Consider the following 27,578-nt stretch of genomic DNA (forward strand, 5'->3'; position numbering starts at 1 on the left):
CAAAAACATACAAAGTTATCAACGCCAGATTGGTTTCATATTTTTTCATCGACTTTTCATTCGTGTTTACTTTGTACTGGCTTGATTTTTTTGTATTCTTTTACCAATTTTAATCAATAATTGAAAGCAATAGACAATTATGACCATTTGGTTTAAAAGTAACAATGATATAATAGTTTTGGCGCAAAAATTGGAGCAAATCTGAGAGATGAAACTTATTAGTATTTGGGGATTATTATTCGACACATTTAACTGAATTTGAGGTAGAGGCTCGAAAGGGTCAAAATTTAACGATGTTGGCAATTCAGTCATAAATATTGATGAAGCGACACCTACGTAAATTGAAATGTGTTTTTTACAACAGACGACATCGAAGCAGCCCAGTAACAAACAAACAAACACGTGTCACATGACACAAATGATGGCCGCGTCATTTATTGCTAAACACGAAATTATTCTAATTAATATTCAAAATATAGATAGCACGTTCACGGTCATGTTCAATGATTTATAGTGTTCCGCTTCTAGAGATGAAGCACGCTTATGATTTTTCAATTTCCCGAAAGACCTCGATGATTTAGTCTATTTTGGGACCGATTACTCACGAACGATATCAAATCTATTCTCACGCATGCGCCGAGCAGTTGCCGACAAGGCGAGGTGGTAACGTGACGGCCACCCGTGATAACAATAACAAATAAAAGAGCAGCAGACAGAATCGATGTTCTAAAAAAATAACACAAACATTCTCACCGTGGCGTCAATCAAATAGCCACAACATAATGCGACGGATGTGACGACAGATATTTGACAAAATTTATGCCCATTCCCGGGCCTCTCTAACATGTGCACGTCCGGTCATGAAGGCAACCAAGACAGCGCTGACGACCACCAGGCCGACGCCTACAAGTTGCACTAAAGTTGGGGTATTCTGAAACAGCAGAACATCGCCAATATACGCCGCCACAATTTCTATGTTTCCTAATAGCACAACAGTAGTGGCCGCTTCATAGTGAAGACTTCGATATCGAAATGCAAAGTACATAACATAAAAACCGATTTTCCCGAATAGCGTTCCAATAACTTCAGCGGTGTTTATTGGTACCATGTGGCGGTTATCTTTGATGAAATTGAGCGCTAAGCTGACAGGTGTTCCGACGAGGCCCGAGTATATGGATATGGTGAAGATACTAACGTCTGTTGTGAACGCACGCGCTAGAACGGCGTTCGTGCAGAGACCAAACGCACAGAGAACAGCGAGGGTATAGCCAACGGAGTCGTTGAATACGTCGATATTGGTGTATGTTTTACCTCGATTGGCCAAGATTGAGGGAAAAGAGATCAGCAGAATCCCGACTAAGCTCAAAACAGTCGATATACCGTGGCGAACTGGTTTCCATGGCTCCCGCAGCACCAGACTCGCCATGAGCGGTGTAAAAACAGGCACTGCGGCACAGTAGATGGCTGTGACGTCACCGACACCTGAAATATACGTCATACTGTAATAATAGGCCAAGTTGGCCAAATTCTCTAGAATTCCCATAGACAAAAGTATAACGCGGTCGACGATACTGCTAGGAAGCAAATTCAATTTCAGGTAACATACAAATGGTAGCGAAACGACTACCATACATATCGACTGTACTAGTAAGATTTGTATCTCTGTTATACCAGACTTCACGGCAAGCAGACTGAAAACACCAGACAGGCCAAGACACATACCACTAGAGAGAGCCAAACTAACGCCGAGGAGTGACTTAATAACACGTGAGAATTTAGTTTGTAACGTCTCTGATGGTCTTTTCCTTTCCTCAACATCGGGTTCCATCGTCTTGAAAAGCCGGTTGAGTTCCTGCGGCTGCTGACGTCCCATCTTGGCGACGCCGTTGACGAACGTTTTAGACATGGTGAGCAAAAACGGCCGATCCACGTCGATGCAATCCTTTAGTGTGCGTGGTGATGAGGAATAGACGAAACGCGAATACTCGGTAAAACTACCAACACGTAAAGTTGTCCGACGCAATTAACATAGCGCTTCTCAAAAGGTGACGAGATGCTAAAGTATCTGTTGAAAGCGACACTATTTTCTCGGATGCGTACGACTGTGTTCTCGAAACCTCGCCTACATATCGTCTAGTGTCGCAACTGGTTGGGAATTGTGTTCTGGCAATATACACGTTCCCTGACCCCTTCGCTAACCCGAATAGCGCACGACACGCCGCATACAAGATTCAGTTATACACGTTCCCCGGCCACATGCACGTTAAAGTGAACAGCTTACTCTCTCAGCCAAATCGAATTATGTTTCGCTCGATAGAAGTAGTGATTCGGTGATATCCGATGACAGACGATGACAGATTGCTCGCTTTCCGTCGAACGTAGAATAGAACTCCTTTCTCTGTCAGATCAATAGCTGCCAACGTGGACGTCACAGTCAAAGCTAATTAGTGTCATTAATTCGATATAAAATATTAGTTGTGAATAGGTTTGCCCCCAAGTCGCAACTGTCAGATTCTAACTACGTGTTTCAGTTCGACGTAATGACAAGGCTACGAACAATGTGCGCTATTATTTTCAAGTATACAATACAGTGAGGGCCCTTTAACAAAAAACTTGCACACAAACTGCGACTAGCGATACGATGATAAGTCCACGTGTCTGCTGTATTGATGTGTATTCTCGCTATCCTCCAATAGTAGTGCCGTGCATGGATGAATTGCGTTCCAGGTAATAATTACAGCGTGGTTTCTATCAACACACTTGTATCTCTTACACGGCGTATATCTCAAACGGCGTATACGTTTGCACTGATACGAGAGATCGTAGGAGTCAATGCAAAGCTACTTACACGATTGTTCCTGATTGGCTACCCAGCTTTAGCATCTAACAGCCAGACCAATCAGAAGGCTGCTTATATATTTTCGTATCAAGTTCTGCCTTAATATATCCTTCGACTCAGCTATGTTTTAGTAGCCAGTACCAACGCTTGACAAGTCCGTGTGTAACACCACACACGCTGCACTGCTGCGAACACAGACGTATAGTTTCTTGAGTTGACGGTTGAAAGTGACGTCACCGGATATTACACCATACAATACCTATTCGTCGATTACAATTGTCTTGTTAAAGCACTCAGCACTAATGACGCGTCATTTAATTTTCATTACACGGCCAATTAGTCACGCGTCCTGCGTAGGATCAACCACAGATCCACACACTGACTCGTTGCTGGTGATAAAACAGCCACGCGCACTTCACACGCACTTTACCAGGGACATATCTGAAAAAAAAATACCAATCGCATTATCACTCACACAATAAATCAAAAGCATATCCTATTAACGACAGATTTCAAATTGATTTTTTTGTCAGGATTTTTTTTTTGGCGAAGAAAGTTCGATGCTTACTCATCAATTTTATCAGATGAAGAAATACACGTCGGTGTCGATATCATTTAGGATAAAACATTGCTTATATGAAGAGGGCTTTATTTGAACGTTTCTGACTGACGATTGATTGTTTTTATTAATGAATAATGTAATCTTATTGATGCGTTTGCGCAGACTCCATGACCTTATCGCACAGATTAACCTTTTACGTTATTGTCTTTTACTCATTACTTTTCATGATACTACCCCGCCACATATCGGAAATATTGACCCTTACGAGGATCATGACGTCATCTCGCCTGGCATTCAGAACACATTGTTTCTTATCATCACTAACATGACATCAATTCTATGCCGTTATATTTACTTGACACCCCTTGAATTTTCTAATTGATTTCAGACATTTAAGTCGAAGATATCGTTGTTTTGACCGAGATTTCACTCAATTATCAGGCACCGTTGCCATATCGCTAACTAAGACTCTGAGTTGTCAATGCAATCAACAGTGTACCACAGCCGTTTATCTCAAACTGAAGGGGGGGGGTGCGGAGCGTGTTCACTAACAAGGATGCAACTTCATGTTGATATGCAGGTATCTTAAAATCAAGCGACGGCAGGGTGTTGTTATTGTAAAGCCGACGTCTCGTTTATGAAATGCAATCAGAGATGATCGGCGGTCTTTTCCTCTCGTTTCACGTATCTAAAAGGAACCAGGCATAATAAGACTGATCACTGGTATTACTTTCATGATGTAGAGGAAACATTCAAGTTTCATTGCATTTTAGAATTACAGACTGAGATCTTTCTTATTACTTTACTGAAGTCTGGGTAGTATTACGTGACGCGTTTAATAACCTGTGAACACACGCGCATGCACCAGTGGCGTGAATATTTGATAATGCATCGGTACTCGCACTTTGTTCCGATTTATTTCGGCTATATTCGGAATAGTTGTCATGTTAGACAGTACCGTTCAAAGGCGTAAACAAACATGGAAAGATGGTCGTTAAAATTTGAGCCAAGTGATCGTTAACATTCGGGCCAAGTGATCGTTAACATTCGGGCCAAGTGATCGACAATATTCGGGCTAAGTGATCGTCAACGTTTGTAACCACTGAAAATCATCGGAGTTTGAACAATTTATACCTGAAAATTGAGACATTAAATACTTCACATAGCCCCTCCCCGCATAAATCAGTAGATATAAATGCAACTTTAGCACACCTACTAGTACTGCGAGTATAGTATATTCAGTCACGTGTTTCTAGGTTCGAAACAAATTATTCATTTTCTCCGCTCTGCAATTTTATCTTTGGCTGTTGTTTGTTTACTTCTGATAAAAGATTGCTTGCTGTTTTCTTACACACGTGATATTCAGTCCGATTACGTCAACAATTCGCAGGCTCGTTCAAGACGGCTGGTTCACGACGCGCGCAGTCACCACATCGTACATACAAACAAATGAGCAAATTACAGAATGTTGGTGTTTATAATCAACTGGCCACGAACGAGGCTGCGTGTGGTATGACGTAACCAATGTCTACCTAAATAACCAATTCCTGTCCCAATTTGCTTCCACGAATCATTACACTTTAAATAACTTTTTCATACGGTTGGTTGCTGACGCTGCATCTGTATAACGGCGTGCATGACCGAAACACTACGCGCATATTTTATTATAGCTTTCAACCACGGGATTGGCTATTCATAAGCCCACCATTTTGCTTACCACAGTTCGTAGCTACCAGTGTAATAAAAAAACTGTCCCCTAATATCAATCAACTAGTAACACACTTTTACTGAGCAGATAAATATTTAAAGGACAGCGAAGAAAACTGTCGACTGAATCGGTAGTTGAGCAAAGAAGACCGAACACGCACCAGTGATCGTACATAAACGAGCCCACTGAAGTAAACGAACAATCGTATTGGAACGTATATAACAAACTAAAAACACGTGTACTGTATCACATAGATCACGTGAGAACAAACACCTCCAGGCCGGTAAACATGCATATAGTACGGCCCATTGTTCTATATATACGTGATTGATGCATAAACTTGAGAGAGCCCAGCTATTTTTAGATCACCAAGGGGAATATTGGCTTCGTATCTAATAGCTTTCTGTTCGGTGAACCTATTTGCACTTACCATAACATCACCTTTGTAATTGGATGACGGAAGAGGGGAGAGAAGTGACCTCTCGAAATGAACAAATTTTAACACGTGTTAGAATATAGGATTGTTATGTGACGTCATTTAGTGGACGCGTTATTTAGTTGTCCATTAAATTATACAGTATTTATCCCATGCGAGTCAATGCCATGGTAACGAGTCGCCAAAATTCAGCATTACACTAAACGCAGTATGTTCAAACAAATTGTAATATTTGATAATAAGAATAAGTGCATATTCATTTTGGATCACGTGACCCGAGGTTTGCAGTATAGTCATACAACTTACACAACGTGAAATTCGAACGTGTGGTGCGTGACGATTTAACTATTTCCAACCAAATTTCCTCTTTCCTTTTTGTGCTTAATTTGAGATATTGTATTTTTTCACTGCAAGTTCCATTATAGAAACCAATAAACGCAATTATATCAATATTTCGCCACCCAAATTCCATTTATGAAAAAGCTGAGAACGCTTATATGTACACAGTGTATGCTTACATACACACAGTGAATGCTTACATAAACACAGTGAATGATTACATGTACACTGGGAATTCTTACATGTACACAGTGAATGCTTACATATACACAGTGAATGCTTACATGTACACAGTGAATACTTACATGTACACAGTGAATGCTTACATATACACAGCAAATGCTTACATATACACAGTGAATACTTAGATGTACACAGTGAAAGATGACATGTACACAGTGAATGCTTACATGTGCACATAAAATGCTTACGTGTACACATTGAATGCTTACATGTACACAGTAAATGTTTCATGTACACAGGGAATTCTTAAATGTACACTGGGAATTCTTACATGTACACTGGGAATGCTAACATATACACAGTGAATGCTTACATGTACACAGTGAATGCTTACATGTACGACGGGAATTCTTACATGTACACTGGGAATGCTAACATATACACAGTGAATGTTTACATGTACACAGTGAATGCTTACATATACAGTGAATGTTTACATGTAAACTGATAATGCTTACATGTATACAGTGAATAGTTACCTGTACACATTGAATGTTTATATATACACAGTGAGTGCTTACCTGTACACAGTGAATGCTTACATATACACAGTGAATACTTACATGTACACAGTGAATGCTTACATGTACACAGTGAAAGCTTACATGTACACAGCAAATGCTTACATATACACAGTGAATACTTAGATGTACACAGTGAATGCTTACATGTACACAGTGAATGCTTACATGTACACAGTGAATGCTTACATATACACAGTGAAAGCTTACATGTACACAGCAAATTCTTACATATACACAGTGAATACTTAGATGTACACAGTGAATGCTTACACGTACACAGTGAATGCTTACATGTACACAGTGAATACTTAGATGTACACAGTGAATGCTTACATGTACACAGTGAATGCTTACATATACATAGTGAATGCTTACATGCACACAGTGAAAGCTTACATATACACAGTGAAAGCTTACATGTACACAGTGAATACTTACATGTACACAGTGAATGCTTACATGTACACAGTGAATGCTTACATGTGCATATTACATGCTTGCGTGTACACATTGATTGCTTACATGTACACAGTGAATACTTAGATGTACACAGTGAATGCTTACATGTACACAGTGAATGCTTACATATACATAGTGAATGCTTACATGTACACAGTGAATGCTTACATGTACACAGTGAAAGCTTACATATACACAGTGAAAGCTTACATGTACACAGTGAATACTTACACGTACACAGTGAATGCTTACATGTACACAGTGAATGCTTACATGTGCATATTACATGCTTGCGTGTACACATTGATTGCTTACATGTACACAGTAAATGTTTCATGTACACAGGGAATTCTTACATGTACACAGTGAATGCATACATATACACAGTGAATGCTTACATGTACACAATGAATGCTTACATGTACGACGGGAATTCTTACATGTACACTGGGAATGCTAACATATACACAGTGAATGTTTACATGTACACAGTGAATGCTTACATGTACACAGTGAATGCTTACATGTACACAGTGAATGCTTACATATACACTGAGAACGCTTATACATGTACACAGTAAATGCTTACATATACACAGTGAATGCTTACATCTTAAACTGCAAACTACATATATATATATAACTCTTTCATCGACACGCCTGGTCGCGAAAGATGGATTTTTGTCGCACAAAGTTGTAGCCTGGTCACCAAGGAAGATACATAGCAGAACGAATTATTGGTCGAGTAACTGTTAAAGACATAGGAGATCAATCATCTTTATTGCTTGCATGGAAATGAAAACTTAACAATAGATGTCAAGTTCTGCATTGAATGAGACACATTTCATACATCATCAACTCATCTACAATCATTTTTTTTTACTTAATTGCGACAAATTTAATTTCTAAGTGTAATTTTGTTATATCTTATATGAATGCATCTTAGACAGGCATTTGTACAAATACGCAATCCTATATGACAGCTATATTGATAACGGAATCACGGCGCACGACGCCTTCAGACAAACGCGATATACGAAATAACAAAATAACAATAGTACTTGCTATGTGTAACTATTTTATTTTAAAGAATTGAACACCTACAGCGGTTCTTTTCGGTACGGACACCTGAACCAATTACCACTTCCCAAGCTATGACAGTTCAGGAATTCAAAGCTATTCTTAATGTTGCCTTTATCAACGTAAACAGTTTAAATACAATTCTGCAATGTAATTATTACGTTTCAGTTACACTCTCAGCGTGGTATCGGCATTTTGTTGTTGACCTGGGTCTTCACATATTACATATAGTCAAAGAACGCGAATTGCCATATATTTCTTTATTAGATGTAGTGGTGCGATTTTAAATACAGGCCAGTGACGCATTTCTGGTTCTGGCTTTTGTCACAGTGGTGGCGGTACGGGGTTGGGGTGGGGACGCAGTCGCCCCCTATAAAAATGTCGGGGCGTCCCCCTCCAAAATAAAACTGAAACCCTTTTTGTCCACAGAATCTGCCCCTCAAAATGCAGGAAATAGCGGACCTAGATTTCAAAATATTTAAGGGTGAGCTACCCCCGGACACTCTAGTAAGGTCGAGCCTTCGACACAAGGTTAGTGAGCAGATCTCGACCCCCCTGAACAATTTCCTGCCGCCTCCTCTGTGTAATACTTTATTACGATTGGTGGTTCTATCACATGGGCACTATCAGAGCGCGAACTTTGACATGCCAGGCCGTGTTTTACGCTATATTCATGGAAACGTATAGCACTACGGAGACGAGGAATAAACCAGTTGATACTATCGTTGCCATTTGTATAAATTATTCCGGAAAACGCGAAACGCGTTATAAACTCATCTTTATCTCATTCGCTGTTCCTTGGCCCTAATCGGCATTCCGCGGTCTTATTCGGCGTTTAATGGTTATCACACAAGATGGCTTTATTTTTACTTTCTTTATTTCACACTCTCTTATTTGATTGGAATTTGTTTAACAGAGAACATCAACAATATATAACCACGTTATTTCATTTCTTTTTTTAAAAGCGGAAATATAGGGCCTTGACATTCATTATGCGTAAAGATCGTCCTCACATTTTTCTTTGAAAAACAATCTCACTCGAAGCACATTTGAGTTGAATTCAAGACTGCGGCTTCGAGCGGCAAATTGTTTGTTTAGTATCCGACGAATAAGTACCAGGGTTTGTGACCTTCAGGTAAGTACTAGGATGTGTGACCTTTAGGGGCTCTAGGTAAGTACCAGGATGTGTGACCTTTAGGGGCTATTGGTAATTACCAGGATGTGTGACCTTTAGCAGCTCTTGGTGAGTACCAGGATGTGAGACCTTTAGGGGCTCTCGGTAAGTACCAGGATGTGAGACCTTTAGGGGCTCTTGGTAAGTACCAGGATATGTGACCTGTAGTTCGTGATGCATAGTGTTTAGTCAAATTGTAGTTCCGTCCAGAGCCATGCAAAGAATATTAATATTCAAAGTGAGTACTCCCATGGTGTATTTATCATTGAAATTGATCTCCCAATATGTCGCGTAATTGATGATGCACGTGATCGATTGTCGTGAAGTTTTAATTACTGTGCATGGCACGGCGTTTATTTATAAAAACAAATGGATAAATTAAAACGACAATGAGAAATCAACATCTCAGTATCAGCAGTGTGCAAATGTCAAGAACATGGGCCAGTGCTTACAAGATTGGAGCTGATTGGCTACCCAATCCTAGAACCAAACAGTCTGGCCAATCAGAGAGCAGCTTATTTGTTTTTACATGTCAAATACTATCTTGTATATATGAATGAACTTGCCCGGGCGGAAGAAGCTCGACTAGGCCACAGAACAGAGGATCTGTAGTAAAACAGACAATTTTTGCGTCATCGCAAATAGACCGTAACACAGTTACAAAATTATAGTGCATTGGGAAATGCGCCTTGCAGTTGTCACGCTGTTCGATTCAGTCAATACTATCCCATAATTCACTATTCACCCTGAAATCGAAAGTGGGATATGGCAGGAGGGTTATCGAATACTCGGTAAAGGGAAAAACTATAAATGAAAATAATTCTTTAAATATCATTTTATCACCATTCGTCACCGAAAAGTTCGAGACACGTACTTGCTATAGTGGATAATAGTGAAATTCTACAAGACAGGCAAAATATGTTTATTTCATTTTGTACATATATTGTCAATGACGGTGTTACTGTATTTTTATTTCATTTTCTTCATTTCTGTGATAAAATATGTTATACCCGTAACAAAAATAAAGAAGCTGACATTATTTTTACTAGTGAGTGGAATTCCAACATAAAACAAATTTGCTTGACTGGCATGTAGCAGTGTTTGCAACTCATAATTCCTTATTAGGAAATGTCACTTCCTTAAAAGGTAAAGTGGATTCCATATTAGGTAAAGTGAATTCCTTATTAGGTGAAGCGAATTCTTTATTAGGTAAAGTGAATTACAAATATGTAACGATTGCGGCGGCGAGAGAGCTTTCATCACCTTGCTCAGTTGTGAGCCGTCTACACCAATCAATTGGACTAGGGCCAGGATAAGGATCAGAACAGCTTTGCTTTTCACCCATCGATACTCCCACGGCACTGCCTTTGTGCACACGTGGCGTTATTCTCAAAATGACGTCATCTTACAGTACTCGTTTTAGTTTACTATGTATCACCGTTGAACGAATACCCACAATGCATGGTCATGGAGCCACATCGAAGTGATTAAATGGCGCGTCGTCATCGTGAGAATGATATATAATTCATTTTCTAATTATCACGAGATATTGTGTGATAACTTCCCCAGTGAATGACAAAATACCTTGCTTTGTATTCGCATTTAAACGCTGTCACTTCGCTTAAAGTAAGACTTCAATGGTTGTTCAAACGCATGTGGTTAACCCTTTCACTACCAGTTCCCTCTTTTCATCATAAATTCACAAAATATTCCGTTTATAGTCTGACATTTCTTCAGAATATTGGGATAAAAAAAAAATTTTTTAGTTAAAAACTAAAAAATTACTAAAATTACCTCTTTCCAAAAATAGGTTCATTTCCAGCAATATTTAAGAATTTAATAAAAAAAGTGCAGAAAAATTTGGGCGATACTCGGAATACTGAAATACTAAAAAATCTTCCAAATCCAGAAAAAAAAGAGTTAATATAATGTTCAAATATTATGAAATAAAAAAAAAATGTTCACCAAACTAATTTGAGAAAATTCATAAAATTGCGCGTTTTGAAGTTTACAATTGGTTCCTATAGCGAAAGAAATTTGTTCAGTGACATATGCTAAAACAATTACACATGGTGTTATGGGGGCAACATATGACTGCTACGGAAATGGGAGAATTTTGGATTTAATGAATTATCCATGAAATAATGTGTTTACATAGAATCCTGCGGAAAATGTTTCAAAATGGCCGCCGTTTTCGGAATATTTTCTTAGTCAAAACTTTAAAAATGAATGACTTGCATGTATGGGAATAATAACATAACAGTTTTTGAGTGATTTGCTGTGATAATTTTTTTCTATGTGTTGATGGTAACGAACTAGATGTTTTTTATCGCACATAGCAGTAGCAATATTTCGTGTCAAAATCTGTCTACAATTATTCGTTTTATTATTAGCCAATATGCGGACAGTTCTCATTCTCTACAGTCATCGCGTTCACTGTTCTAAGTAACCGTTGTGTTTTGAACAGTCGATGCGTTGAAGACAGAGAATCATGGGGGGGGGACAAGTCTCGTGGCACTTCCCACTCTCGTTCGCAGCGAGATTTTGGCGGCCATGATTTTTTTTTCTTAAAATGTGCGCATATTGTAGCGCATTTAGCAGTGACAATCTTCCGTACCAACATCTACCTATAATAAATCATTTGAGTATTCTTTTGGTTTACTGTCAGTCTGTTTTTTTTTGTTTTTTGTGTAGAAAAACGTTAAATAATAGACATAAAGTGTAGCGATTTCAATACGTAATTAGCCTACTAACGGTGACAATTGTATACGTACATGTGTTTTTTTCAATGCCATATATACAATCGTTAATTACATTGCAGTGAAATGACTGATGAGAATTAATTTGAATTGATCAATTAGATAAGCAAAAATTTCCGAGAATTAGAATTTGCCGCTAGCGAATGTACCACTAATGAATATCGTAGAGAGACGTTGTGTCATTTTAAAGGTAAGTGAAAACAGCGGATAATAGATATGATTTTGATTGGAATTGAATTTCATAACTTTTTTCCACAATATGTGAAGGGAGAAGTGAACAAGTTTTGTTTTCCGCAGAGGAATGGAAATTAGACCTGGCGGATAATTCTTTGAAGGTATACGAGATATGAATTGTCATATTAATACGAGGTGACCGAACAAAAAAAATACAACCATAGACCCAGGAGAATACGAATAGAAAATTATGGTCCATAGCGACATGAATCAGCATACACGTTGTATTCACGTTACATATGCAATTGTAAGGAAAACAAAAGAACATCTATAGATTATATTGCCTAATAGAAACAAAACTTGTCTCCGGTTTCTGAAATACTAGTACTATGATATTCAGTGGCTCTAATTGTTCTGTTTTTACATGTTTCCACAAGTAAATGACTTTAGACAATATACTCCAGCAGCAGACTGTGTCTCCCAAGACAATTATAACGAAGCAAACGAAGCCGTCGCAATGTGACGTACTTTTTTTTTTTTTTTTTTTTTAAATTTTTGCCAATAGGCATGCGTATGTCTAGTTTTAACAAATGTCGGTCACTGTTTAGCACTGTCCAATGCTGTAATAATGTTGCCCGCAAGTAACAGGAACACATGCATGTATATTTAAAGGGCGGTGGTCGTCGCACAGCGCGTGTTCGAATTTCATGTAAACAAACAATGTATTTTGCATGCGTTGTATACGTCGCTATGAGTCCCATATCGAACAGGACGCGGCGCGACGACCATCGCCCTTTAAATACTAGTACAACGTTGTTATTTTTGTTATCCAGTGTGAACGACTGGTTCTTGCCACCCAGACACTGCGCACGCGCAAAACACGTGCGATGCCACAGGGAGCCCAGGAACTATAATCAACTGTACGCCCAGTATGTGTATGTGGGGGGGGGGGGGGCTGATGTAAGAAGGCTGAGATGAAGGCTCCAGCGAGCCAATATTTTATAAACTGAAAAAAAAAAAACGACAAGAATGTCAAATAAATTCTATAAATAATACCAGCTTGAAGAATATTAGTTACTCTATCAAATTTCGCTGAAAACTTACTTTAGGCTTTATTTTACCGTTATAGGTAGAATAACTCATGGAACCTACACAAATTAACTCCATTTACGAACGGTTATACACGCCTCCAACTGTGCTGAACTGTGCCGTGTTTTCTGTATAACCGTTAATTGTTCGTAAATGGAGTCAATTTGTGTAGTTTTCTTGAGTTATACTACTGATATCGGTAAAACAAAGGTAAGTCGTTGGCGAAATTTGAAAGAGCAATACCCCCACCACCGCATAGAGACTAGGCGTGCAGTTCCTGCGCTCCATGTGAGAGAACGAGTACACAACAAATGTCAACGGATCTGTTACAATTAATTTCATTCTTGGCACAATATTGAATAAAAAAAGCCGGTATTTTGTTGGTTTAGTGAACACTAACAGCATATTTGTTTCAGCTTTTTTTTATCCATCTTTGTTCATACAAAATAAAGTAGGTACAATTAATGATCTGCCGATTTTTAGATTAAATATTGTCATTTCCAATATTTGCTAATACATAGGTACGTGTCAATAATTCGTCAGCGTATATTACCTTAAGTCAAATATAATTTGACTCGATTGAATCTTAGTCCCACGTGACTGGAAATCAATCCCGTATATTAATAATACACATAATTACGGCTATTCTCAGTCGTATATGAAATTGACAATGTGGCCATCGCGCTTTTGATTATTCAAAGTAATATGAATGTATCATTATTGTAATTACTGCGTTTCAAATTGCAATGTTTTCAGGTCAAAGGTCATTTAACCTTTTTTCTCGTCACAAAATAGTCCCGTTTATAGTCTGCACTCATAGGCTTCCCTTCAGAAGTTTGGAACAACAATAGCAAATATTTTTTTAGTAAAAACTGAAAATTTACTCATATTTTGTCTGTTGACTTCAAAAATATGGTTCATTTTGAAGAATATAAGAAAGTGCAGAATAATTTGGGCGAGAAAAGTCTGGTGGTGCAAAGGTTAAACACGTGATCTTGAATATTGCACACATGCCCTCTATGTGTACTTGGAAGAAAGTTTTCATAAATTGCGTGTATGAATACAAACAAATAATTGCCGAGGTGATAATTTAACAAACAAACAAACGTCAATTTAAATACCAGCTATCATTCATGTGATTTCACTCTCACAGCGAAAAAATCCATTTGTTTTTTGTTTTCGGCGATAAATTGTTTTCATGCGTCGGCGTTTTTTTCTAAGGTCGATCGCGGGTATTCAACTCATTTAAAAAGAGCAAAAAATAACGTTCTTTTTTTTTTTACAAAATAATTATTATTTCAGAAACAAATTCTTTCTACCTAGTACGAAATATGTTGTTGCACAAATGGGTGTTTTTATTTTTTTTTTGGGGGGGGGGAGGGTATTTCCACAGTAATACATGTCGTTGTTTACATCTACCCATGGGCCTTTGCAAATTTAGCACGTGTTGTTATCGTCGCTAAAGACTCAATCCCCGCGCATGCACAGTTTCTCCCGCACTGTCATTGTTTTACAGTGATAAATATGCTTAAATTATTAATGTGTTATTCAATCATTGAGGATCCAGACACTTGCAGTAAACCCATAACTTGATGGATGGCAATTAATTATAGGTGAATTGGTTTCTTTCATTTATAATCGCGTGCAAATACTCTCGGTACAAGATGATTTCAAGATAATTTCAAAACTGAATCCGTACAATTGCAAAGTTTAAATTCTAGGAACAATCATGTTGGGTGGTTGAACCGTAGATGGAATGCTTGAACAACTGCGTGATTTTGATCGAGCACAGAACAGATTTCACTCTATGAAATAATTACTAGTATTTATAATAAATGCGCATGCACTCTGTTTACCTGGTACATACACTGATGATATGTCTTTTATTATGCATTTTATATGGGTGTTAATTTGCTTTTATTTGTCAACAACTGAGACTGGGAATGACATTTATTTGTGATTCAGTCTATAACAACTTATTACATCAGGCTGACGTCATCATGTCGATGCCTTGGTAGTTCAGTTTAGTCGAAGCTTATATGCAATGCAACAATGGTACGTCGAAAAACCTTTCAACAAACAAGCCGCTTTTTTATTAGTCTAATTGTTAGGTGTTAAGGCTGGGTTAGCCAATCAACAATCTTGTAAGTAGCTTCGCATTGACTCTGGTTTTGAGCTACTAGAGATCAGAACAAAGCTTGTGCCTAGTATCTAATTTGCACAGTGACGTCACGGGTCAAAGGTTGAAATATAAAAGACAAAACGGATATGTTACCGGAATTGAATTTAAGCCAACTTAACTTATTCAATTTAAATCCCAAAATTACACGACATCGTAAAACGCGTCCACGTAATCCGGGATTAACACGCCAACACATCTACCATTCCAAGGATCGTGTCGATGGGGATATGGATCACGTGGTAGATAATTAGATGGATCAGAGTTTTAATTTCCTATTCTTTGTGAATATATCGCCTTTAATGGCTGACCACTTATTGGATGAATGCACGATTATTGCGCATGGCTGTGCAAGAATAAACCTGTTAACACATAATTGGTACGCTCCACCGCAAAGTAGTCCCAATCAAACAAATGACAACAATCTTCAAATTGCGAATTGAAACGGAGGCGTCGACAACTGCGCACGCGTGGGAATACCCACGTTTAAAACACAAAAGCTCACGGATAGACGCTTGTTTGTAAACTACGACATGATATATTTGTCTGTCGCGCATACACAGACGATTCCCTGCTTTAAAGAGAGATGATCATCGCGCCACGCAAGTTCAGGTGACGACTCCCGCTTCAAAATAGCTTAAAGGGGCACCTTCCAGTTAAGCCTAATCTCACAACAAATTTACTTTCTGGATTAAAATAACAATGGATAACAAAAGATAGATTAACATTATAAACAACATAAACAATAGTGTCCCATGATTCTTTGGTGCAATCCCTGGGATTGAGCGGTTCCCCTTTAACAAGTATAGTTTCTATCGGTCGGTCAGGATTATTTGAATAAACAACTTTAAAACCGCCCCTTTGCCGAAATTATCGTCTTGGGTACCCGAAAGGGAAAATGGACGGTGCAAATTTCTCACAATTTTATATTTCAAATCAATACTTTATTCCAGACTGTACTGATATGAACAAATAATAATGAAAACAAAAAAACAAATAAAATAAATTAAAATGTGCATAATTAATAACTCTTTCTTTTTTGATTCAATTATCAATGGGCAATGGCAGATTGCTGGCAATATAATTAACAGATAAGAAGTCCCATTGGACGTTCAACACATGTCTGCATATCCTTGGATGACCAAAAAAGGTCACACATCCTGGTACTTTCTGGGGTCTCACGATGAACCCGGATCTCCCGAATCAAAAAACAAGTAATTATCAGTACAGATCATGAACTGTTTTACTTGAAAAAAAGTAGGTATATTTATGAATATTTGTATTATTATAGATCAATACTACCAGCGGAAAGTGCCAGGATGTGTGACCTTCCGGGTTCATAAATACGGTAGATGTATGGGATGGTGCGTTACGTGCATGGGGGGGGGGGTCGTCACCTGCTCATGCGTCAGATGACCATATTGTGTCATTGTTTACAAACAAGCGTCTAACCACGAGCCTTTGCATTTTTAGCGTGTGTTGTTATCGTCGCTTGGGACTCAATTCCCGCGCGTGCGCATGTGACGACTCTACTGCTTTAAAGTCTGCTCAATATATACCAACTGAAACTAGTGAATTGAATATTTAAAATAAATCAAAAAAGGTTGAAACGGAATAAGCGGTGACAAAGGTATTACTCGTACAATGCTGCCTTTTGTTGTATACGTATTTAAATGCGTCCAAATGAACATGCAGTTCCACATCCGAAAGCCATGATTTTTTTTATCTGAGGTGTATTTTAGTCGCTATCTATGATGCGCATGAGTAGTTGACTATTCCCTAGTCGTTATTTTTAGTTCTTCCTTTCAAAACTTCAAGCTGTACAATTGAAAGTGCAACTCATTGCAAATTTTCCAGCCCCGCGATTCGACTTGGTGACGCTCACGTAACTTTCACATTGCCGCAATGTACACGATTCTCAGAAAAACAAACATATGCACGCGCACATGTTAGTACCAACAAGGAGAACAGTTAAATCGTCTCTAAACAAAATAATTAAGTCTAAACACGAATGCGTTATGAGCGAGAAAGACGATCGATAGTTACTGAACTTAAGATTCCGAGCCATCATCTGGGAAACATCAATTGTCTTCGTATTTGTACGCATGGCGGGGTTCTCAATTGATGTTTATTGGAAATCACGACCAAATAAACTGATCTGGTGATAATGATGCCAACAAATCACCAATTAATTGAGCACTCAATGCTTGAACACGGCTTTATCACGTGACTCTCTCACGTACGAACGTTCGCTGAATACTAAAACCACGATTGTTGGATTACATCGACTTTAAGAAAAATTCTTTCACGTCGGAATAATCTAGCAGCTATATTTTGTTAAAATTCAATGAAGAATCATTGTACAACGCGAGTTTTTATAGTTCCCAAACCGACCTATTATTGAACGCGATGTATCATGGGGGATTTCTGGCGCGGAATAAAAAGTCCAATAAAAAGTACGGTGTATTAGAAATCTCAATTACCCCATGACACACTTTCACCGTGACGGTAACTCCCACTAAATATCTTTTTAGTTCTGCTGTCGACTTTGCCGAGCGGAGCTTATCATAAGAGTGATTGTCAGTCGTCCATCGGCGTCGTCCGTGTCAAGACTTTTTACTTTTTCGACTTCTTCTTGAAAACTACAATTCTTATTGCTTTGATACTTGGTGTATATGTAACGTGATGATATCTTCAATTCTCTAATTTTCATGAATATTTCTGTAATTTTTTTGTAAAAAGTGACATTTTCGACTTCTTGTTGAAAGCTGCATTTGAATGCTTTGATATTGCGTATATAGGTACTACATGTGGACCTCTCTCAGATTTGTTCATTTCGTGGTGATATCTTCAATTCACTAATTTTGATGAATATTTTTGTAAATTTTTTGTAAAAAGTGATATTTTCGACTTCTTGTTGAAAACTGCATTTGAATGCTTTGATATTACATATAAGTACTACATGTGGACCTCTCTCAGATTTGTTCATTTCGTGATGTTATCTTTAATTCACTAATTTTGATTAATATTTCCGTCAATTTTGGTTAATAGCGATATTTTTGAGTCGTGGTTATCGATATATCGATAATTATTTGTTAACTATTCCATGGATCATAACACGACAAGCTATGAAGTGGAATGAACAAGATGGCGGATACGATGATATCCCTGACACAATGCCACGTGACACTGAAACCCGTATATAGTGCACATCGAATGAGACAATATGAAACACTTTTAGAAATTGTTTACGGAGGCCCATAAAGAAATTCCTTATTTTGTGGATTATTTTTTATTCCAGAATTTAGAGGCGCGGAGTTCTGTTATTAAAGCGGGAGGGTCGTCACCTGCGCACGCGCGGGAATTGTGTCCCAAGCGACGATAACAACACACGCGAAAAACGCAAAGGCTCATGGGTAGAGGCTTGTCTGTAAACAATGACACACTATGGCAATCTGACGCATGAGCAGGCGACGACTCCCCTGCTTTAATCAGATTGAATGTTTGCTGTGCATTTTTTCCAATTCTGTCATCGCCCCCAGAGTTTCTAATGGTCAACTCATTACTGCAATAAAGTACCTTAACAGCGAGATTCATATATACCGGTTATAAAGGGGAGATAAAAACGTAAATATCCGTTTTTAAAACGGGCCAATAACCTCGCCCGTTACCGCCGCGAGCTCTGTCTAACACTATATCAATACGCTCGAAGGTTGTGTGACAAGTGTCAAGGTGCAGACGACTGATTTAATCGTTTGGTGATGCGTCAAATCACAATATTTGACGTGTAGTAACACCTCCCGTCACTCGATGTGTGATATCCCTGTCACGTGATCGTCTAATCGGTGGAATTGCGACGTTGGATGGAAAGGGTGTCAGATCGTTGCCCAAATAAGGCGATATTTTATGAACTTACGTACGCTACATCGTGAATCTAAATATCCCTCGTACTGCACGCGGCGGATTTGCGATGTGTTCATTTGCATCATGTCATCCATTGTAACCCAGATATAACTCAATTCAACTATTCTCGGAGACGGAGCTATGTCACAGAACGTTCCACGTTGCTAAGACGCGCACCACTGTACCATGCATTTCTATGGGCTCTGTGCGAGCTGCTGTGGAACGCCGGTCGAAGAACCAATGAAACAGCTAAAGTCAAGAAAACAGCACAACCTCAACTTTGAAGTAATCGTGACTAATCAAATTTGTATATGTTGTAGGGGTAATCAAGTTACCCAGTTCAAGACAGTCTCGACAACTATCCAAAAGTACCGTTTCTGAGAGTTTTCGGTCTTTATTTTCATGGTTGACGCCCGAGAATATCGATTAAAGTGGAGGGGTAACATGCGCACGCGCGAGAATTGAGTCCCAATCGACGATAACAACGCACGCTAAAACGCAAAGGCTCATGGGTAGACGCTTGTGTGTGCAGTTCGTCTATCCACAGTCCCTCTATAGAGGAATAGAGGGACTGTGCTCTATCGCTTCCAAACATGCTCCAAATATTACCGAATGCCCGAGATTAGCGCAGTCCATAGTAAGAAGGTGCTAAGAGCTAACCAGAACCAATGTTTGCGAACCAACATTGACAAACGATCATGGGGTAAAGCTTAAATAACACGAAGTAGGGGCTAAGATTTAACCTGATTTAGGCTTATCTCACATATTTGCATTTCGGCTGGACCCAATGTCGCCCACGCACTGGCGCCCACGCCCACGCACGGGCGCCACCAGTCGGTGACCTTTGTTTAGCCGCTGTTTACGAAAAATCCTTCTATTTTCTCAAGATTTCGCTGTCTATCCATATACTCAGTAAAGCTTTTGTCTCTTCGTCGCTCTTGCAAGGGAAGGAAGTTTCGTATACACTGATCTCGGTTGCCATTTTGGAAATGAGAAAGTTGCATATATTAGTATTTGATCACGTGCAAAATATTCACACCCAAAGGTCGCCACAGAGGGCGCTTAGCCCTGGGCTAAGCGTTCGCGAACACTTCGTTAGCCCGTGCTAAGGGTCTGGACTGCGTCTTAAAATCGGATCAGACTTTACCCGTACTTAGAGCCGGAAGCGAGGGCATCATCAATATTATGGTCATGACCACCATGCCTTGGGCAGGCAACAAATTGTGATATTACCCTCACAAGCATGTGTTATTATTCAAATATAAACCACAGTCTGGGAACCATCATGACAATCTCATTTGAGGAATTACTTTTCTCAGCATTTCGTTGATCTAACAAATACTCAAAAAATTTGGCCATTTGTGCGCCAATTTTCTGAAAGAAAGTGCAGATTTTGTGAATTTTTGATTTTTGTGAATTTGTGTATGATCTGTGGGAAACCTCTGACTGACCTCTAACCATCGCAGAACATCGTAATAGCTTTAGTTTTTTTTGTACAGCTGATGAGAAATCTCCTCCAGCAGAACTTCTATATTCAAGTGAAGTGGCTTTCAGTGATTACTACAATTAGACGTTGGTTAGATTTGGTGATTGGACACCACAACAGACTAAGCTCCAGTGCTTTATTACCAAGCTAACTGATTTTATCATTATTCACTGTGATCACAATAATCAGCGGAAGGTTTCTGCAATTTGAACACCGGTCAACGCACGCGGAAATTCATTCATTCAGTCTGTCATTCAATGAACGACATGGTTACCAAAATAACAGATTTTGAAAGAATAAACTAATGTGTGGTAGGTGAACGGGCAGAAGAACTGTCGTACTCATAGAACGTTATTACTGTTGTTATTATTTCACTCGTTGAGCGTGATTGGAGATGGCGAACGAAAAAAACATTTAAAGAACTATTTTCACTCCGTTGCCAGAAAACTACTGCTTTATCAATGAACAACAACCTTAGATGTTTTATCATGAATGAACTGTCTCAGTTCGCGAAATTAGTGAAACAACAAACAAAATGGCGCCGCCCACTGACTAGAAGTGTACCATTTTCAAATTCTTAGGCTATAAAGTTTTTTTCCACACTTCCTCCACTTATTTATTCACATGTATTTTACACGCGTTGTGTACTCTATGAGTCCCATATCGAACAGGAAGCGGCGCGACGACCATCGCCCTTTAAATACCAGTACAACTTCGTTATTTTTGTTATCCAGTGTGAACGACAGGTTCTTGTCACCCAGACACTGCGCACGCGCAAAACACATGACGACCACCAACCTTCAAAATTACTCTCGCGCTTCGTGTTGTATGGTGGCAGTCAGTAACTGTGTAACATGCAAATCCGCGCTCCTTTGCAGGTCATTGCATGTTACACATTACTCAGTAATCGAGATTAAGATCACAGTTCGAACTCTTTACCTTTGGTGTTTTATATCGTCTAGCAAAAAAATCTAATAACATCACTAAGAGTCTTACTATTCTAAGCGTTTCTGTACAATTGAATTGCGTGAATTCTCGCCTTATAGAGTAGTGTTCTTCAACGGGTGGTAGTATTGTTTACTGTAGTATAAACACAATCACATAGAACGCATGCGCACTAACTCTATATACTGGTATACACACACCTTTATCGAAGTACCAGCTGGAGGCCACGGAAAGTGCATGCATGGTGAAGCAGAAACAATATATTGGCAAATGCAAAAAAAAATATAATAATAATAGATAAAAAAAATCAAAAGACAAGAGACCGCGAAAAAATGCTCTGGTTTGGTCGCTATTCCGGCTACCCCCATGATTGCTAATGGTCGAGAAGACATGAGTGATCGTTACGTAACTTTTGTTTGGGAAAAAATTGAAATTTTAACATAATATTATTTTATTTATTTAACAATGTTTAACATTAGGATGGTTGCGTTGTGTTAAAGTCGATAAGCTCGTATGATACGCATTTGCCGTCAACAAGCGCTTCTGTCACGTGACATACTCCCACAGTACATGTAATTACAATCATCAATCGATGGTCCAACCTTGTTAAGCGGACAGAACCTGAGTCCACTAAAAGAATCAATTCGTAGCCAGTTCAGCTTAGAATTATGTGAGACAGACTGGGTATACTTGTTTCGAATTTAGTCAGACGCAGATGTAAGGCTGTAAGTATCACTTGAAATTATAATCCAATCTATGTCGGTAATAGATATAGGGTGTGTCGATAACAACACGAGTTTTAGTGATACTTGGTAAAATACCATCAGGCAGCAGACGTGGAGGTAGACACATGTAGTATAACGTCTAATTCGAACTCGCGGATCGGGCAGTGTCTATTACCAAAGCACTTCGGTATAGCATGGAGGTAAAAGACTTCGTCTTCGCGAACGCGTACATACGTTTTCGGCCGGGCGATGTAATGTTAAACAATGACCTTTGGTCCGACGGTTTGCGAATATTCCCAAAGGCTCCCGAAGTACGTCCGTTAATTCGCCTTATCTGTAGACAATTTTGTTTCTGCTAGATTAACAAGCAAACATTATAATTACCGATTAAATGATAATCCTTTGATCTTAAACCAGTTGTAACAGAAACAGTAGGACAGCTATTATGCAAATACTTGATAGTGATTGGCTGAAAGGCTCAATATTGTCTACGCCCATAATGTGTGCGCTTACTGATTGCATAAAGTGACCTAACTTATTAATACTAATTGAAAACTCACGATGATGTCACGAAAAAGAATTCTGGATTGGTTAATTGGAATTTATTCAGCCATTTTGATTTGGAAACATGTATATTTATAAAATGCTTATAAAATCAGATTTCTGTTCTCTACTGCATAGAATACCGTTTTACGTCACCTGTTGGTGATGACCAATCAATCGATTATGTCATTGTTTTGCGACTCACGTGCATCCCTAGATTTACACATCCAATTGATAATTCAAAACCGTAACGAACAAAACTAGTCATGTGATATAATATCGGCAAGTTGTGTAAAATATGCGTCATAAAACGAAGGGCTAAGCTTCCAAGTGATTGACGCATAATCTAAAAAACGAATACATTATTTGACTTATCACAGGATTGGTTAAAGGGCGGTAGTCGTCGCGCTGCGCATGTGCGACATTTGTGTTGATAAACATTGATTTTCCCACAATCCAATGCGCTCTTCTATGGAAGAGTATGAGTAAGAGGTTTGACCTGGGCGCATCTTGCACTAATTGCCGCCGGTGACTTCGATACCTTCCAGTCACCTAAAAAAATACCTTATTAAAGTTTGGTAACGTCTCAGTTTGTACTCGTTGATCTACGCAACAGCCAAAGTCGCCATCTTTGTATATATGAGACCCATACATCTCGCGCATGCGTGGCGCGACAACTACCGCCCACTAAGAACGAAATATATGTAACATTTTATACCAAACTAAATACCGTGTTGGAAATTATTTCGTAGCGTATTTGTGTGTTTCTTCATTCGAACAGTTTGTGTTTGTTCAAGCAATAGGCAGCGTGGCGTGTAAATTCTGAGATTTTAACCCACAGATAACATTCATAATTATGCAACTAGTTCAGATACCATAATATTCTTCTTTGGGTTGGTTGGTTGGTTGGTTGTTTGTTTATACTCCGCAAATTTGCTACCCAGCCAACATTTCCCAAACCAACAAAGCATTGCTGTGCTGTGCGTTTCAAACAGACATGTTGTGAAATGTTTTTATAGAATTATAATAATGACGAAACACTACATGTATACATATCTATAAATTCAGCACACAAAGGGAAGAGGGATTGAAATAAATCTTGGCATAGCTAATCCTCTTCCATAGTAATTGTAATCATAATGAAACCTGAACGAGGACGGCACAATAGTCGATGGTGTCTCCTCGCATCAGTGAAGATGTACACGAAGCTGACTGTTCGATCAGAAGTACAGCTGGCCCTGGCTTCCAATCACGTGGTAAATTGGTTAGCACATGCACTTGCATTTAACGCCCGAATGATGTTCGGAAATATCGCCTGGCACCAAAATGTTTTGTAAAAAAAATAATAATAAATACAATTATTTTACATAACTATACAATTTAGATGTATTGAAATTTTCCTCATTTGGATATCAGTTTTTACAGGTGGTCGGGCAATCGCCCGCACGTGACAACAAAATACCATTCTTTTTGTTTATTCGTATATTTTTAATAATTCTGTGAATCTGTGTCGATCAACTTTATTTACCAGTCTATGACGTCAAAAATCAGAGAAACCTTAAACTTACTACACATTTAAAAAACATGATGCAGAAATAAAAACAGACGCCCTCATATCTTGGAGTCAGATTGTAAACCAGAGCGAGGCTAACAGGTTCAGTGGACATCAGGTTAAGAAACACGAGGCATTTTCAGTCATTTTCTTTCATGAATTTAATTGAAGCTATATATAGAGTGACGATATTCTATTATCTCTACCCACTATCGTAGAACGGCTCTGATCATTGCTACAACACTTGTCGCGGACAATTTGACAACGCAGAGTTCTCTTTTTGTGGTTGGTTAACCGAGTCGATCTGTGCTCATAAACATTAGCTACAGTTAATCGCCTTAAAAGACCGTGAGGCGATAGAGCAACATCACAGAGTAATCTCATTAGCTAAGTGAACGTGTGATACTACTAGTAGTGTGACCTACATTCTTGTAGTGTCGGGAAAGACAACTGAGGAAATTCACCTTGCTATGAGTTGCTATGGTAATAACGATTTTCATTAGAAGTGGCGTACTCGACTACTACGTGAATACTCACCCTCAGTTGCGAGTCGGTATTATTCATGAAGACGTTTGTGTCAGGTAATCAACCAATCAAAGGCCACAGAGCGGTCAAGCAGGAAGTGACGTTGAAATATTCTACGGGGACGTGTGGACTCGTCGCCGTTTTCTTTAGAATATAATTGGTCAGAGTTGTTTGTGTTAGGGCAATCAACCAATTAAAGGCAACTGAGCGATCAAGCAGGAAGTGACGTTGACATATTTTACCGGTACGTCATGAACTCGTCACCGTTTTCTTGATTGGTCAGAGTTGTTTGTATATGAAGTATTAGCATTGGAGCTAAGTTCCCGACACTTCACGTTGCTTTGTAACCAATGGCTGAGGTCCAGATCTGTAATTGTAGAAATACTTGGTTTTGATACATTTTATCACAAAAATGGCCACTATTCGGTCATCGTTGCTATGTATTTCAAGAAAGGATGACGTATGTATGAAGTTTGAATGTAATCAGTTGCAGGCAAGTCCAAAATACAGGTAGACCCACTTCGAACGGGGACTAACAAAACATGCAATACCAAACTGATAAACGTATTTTTCTTTTCTTGTTTACCACAGACGTTGAACTGAACGTTACAACGACAATTATAATTTTGTGATTGTGACGCATTTCAAAAGAAAGTCAGGTTCTTGCGTCAGGTTCTCGGGCCAGGTTCTCGCGTCAGGTCGCGTCAGGTTCTCGGGCCAGGATCTCGCGTCAGGTTCACGGGCCAGGTTCTCGCGTCAGGTTTTCGAGCCAGGTTCTCGCGTAAGATTCTCGCGTCATGTTTTCACTCCAGGTACTCGTACAGAAAGTTTAAGTTATAACGTTGTTCGCTGCGTGAAATCGAATGTAAAAAAAAGACAGCCAAAGGTCATAGCGTCGTAGTGGCATCAAAACATTGCCTAGGATTCGACAAAAACGCGATGATATTTTAGGAGTATTTCTGCGCTTAGTAATTTGTTATACACATTTGATGATTGCCAAGTAAGAGTATCTCAACGCAAGATCCCCGTCTTAAGGCTCGGCATTACGACATTGAGCTATGAAGAAAGAAATCCAAATTAAATCGTTCGATTTTCGCGGAAGACGTTCGGTCCGCGCCTTTCACGCATTACGCGAGATCTCGCAGTGAACGGGAAATCACTTATTCTCCGTTAATCCGTCTAAATTTCTTTATTGATTATCAGTTAATGCGCTTATTATCATTATATATTGCCTTTTAATTCTCCGTTATGGCCTTTATTGTCATAAAGAATGTTATGACTTCCCTTGGTGGTTTCAATGTGACCAAGTTGTTATGTTGACAAAGAAACCTCGCCTTCGCCTTGTTAGTTATCCGTATAGCAAACACGGTATTTGTATTCACTCTGTTCAAATCATTCAATTCAAGGAAAGATGGCATTCCAGGATCGTCTCCATGACAACGAGGATTGTTAACAGTGACGGCACAGATCATATAGGAGTAAATTATTTCAATAAACCACATCGTTTTTTTAGTATCAATCTCCGTCTTTTCAAATCAAGTGATTTAATTATTTCTAGTGATGAAAACATATTTTGAGCAATTATGATTCAAGATATATTTTTAAAAAACGGGAGTGGGGTCGTCGCTCCGCGTCCTTTTTGATATGCGACGTACACAACGCGTGAAAAAATAATTGTTTGTTTAGATGAAAATCGAACACGCGCTGCGTGGCAACCACTGCCCGTTAACATTAATGCGTGTCCCTAGTACCTGTTTCTATGTTATGATGTTAGTTATGGTCAGATAATATCGGGGCCATTAACAATTACTTTGACATTTTACTTAAAGCGGAAGAGTCGTCACCTGCGCATGCGTCAGATGGCCATAGCGTGTCATTGTTTACAAACATGCGTCTGCCCATAAGCCTTTGCGTTTTTAGCGTGAGTTGTTATCATCACTTGGGACTCAATTCCCGCGCGTGCGCAGGTGACAACTCTCTCCCTTTAACTTGAATATCATGCAATTTCTCACTTGCGACAACTTGTAATGTGGGCTCAAGAGAGTGATTGCGTGAAGAATGCCATCCAAATTATAATATTATGTGGTTATTACGAGATACCTCAAAGTATGCACGAAGACAGTACAGCTATCCACCGACGCACAGCAGGATACGTCAAAGGAACGCCGAAATCCAAACATTTAGAACAGATTCAGCGAACTTCTTTGTAATGAGTCCAGTCAAACCCTGGTGGCAGCCACGTTTTCTTTTTTTATTTATTAGAAAACTCGCGTAATCATTCCATATTGGGAATTCGCATTCCCTAATATGCCGTGGAAGATAATACCCCGTAAA

At 39.0% G+C, this 27,578-nt stretch overlaps 2 protein-coding genes across 2 annotated transcripts in view; both read right to left on the reverse strand.

Moving 5' to 3' along the window:
* Positions 1–27,578, reverse strand: part of LOC102808828 (uncharacterized) — an 82,613-nt gene that overhangs the window by 50,331 nt on the left and 4,704 nt on the right. The gene's annotated exons all lie outside the window — the stretch shown is intronic.
* LOC102808705 (solute carrier family 35 member G1-like) lies at positions 254–1,906 on the reverse strand. The gene has a single exon (XM_006825610.2). It carries the CDS (start codon positions 1,904–1,906, stop codon positions 818–820), a length of 1,089 nt encoding a protein of 362 aa, XP_006825673.1. The 3' UTR covers positions 254–817.

Source organism: Saccoglossus kowalevskii, chromosome 20 (assembly GCF_978046115.1).
Source record: "Saccoglossus kowalevskii chromosome 20, keSacKowa6.1, whole genome shotgun sequence".
NCBI classification, from domain to species: Eukaryota; Metazoa; Hemichordata; class Enteropneusta; family Harrimaniidae; genus Saccoglossus; species Saccoglossus kowalevskii.

Excerpts from the sequence above, each read along its gene's own strand:
- LOC102808705 (XM_006825610.2), bottom strand. The coding sequence starts at position 1,906 with ATGTCTAAAACGTTCGTCAACGGCGTCGCCAAGATGGGACGTCAGCAG.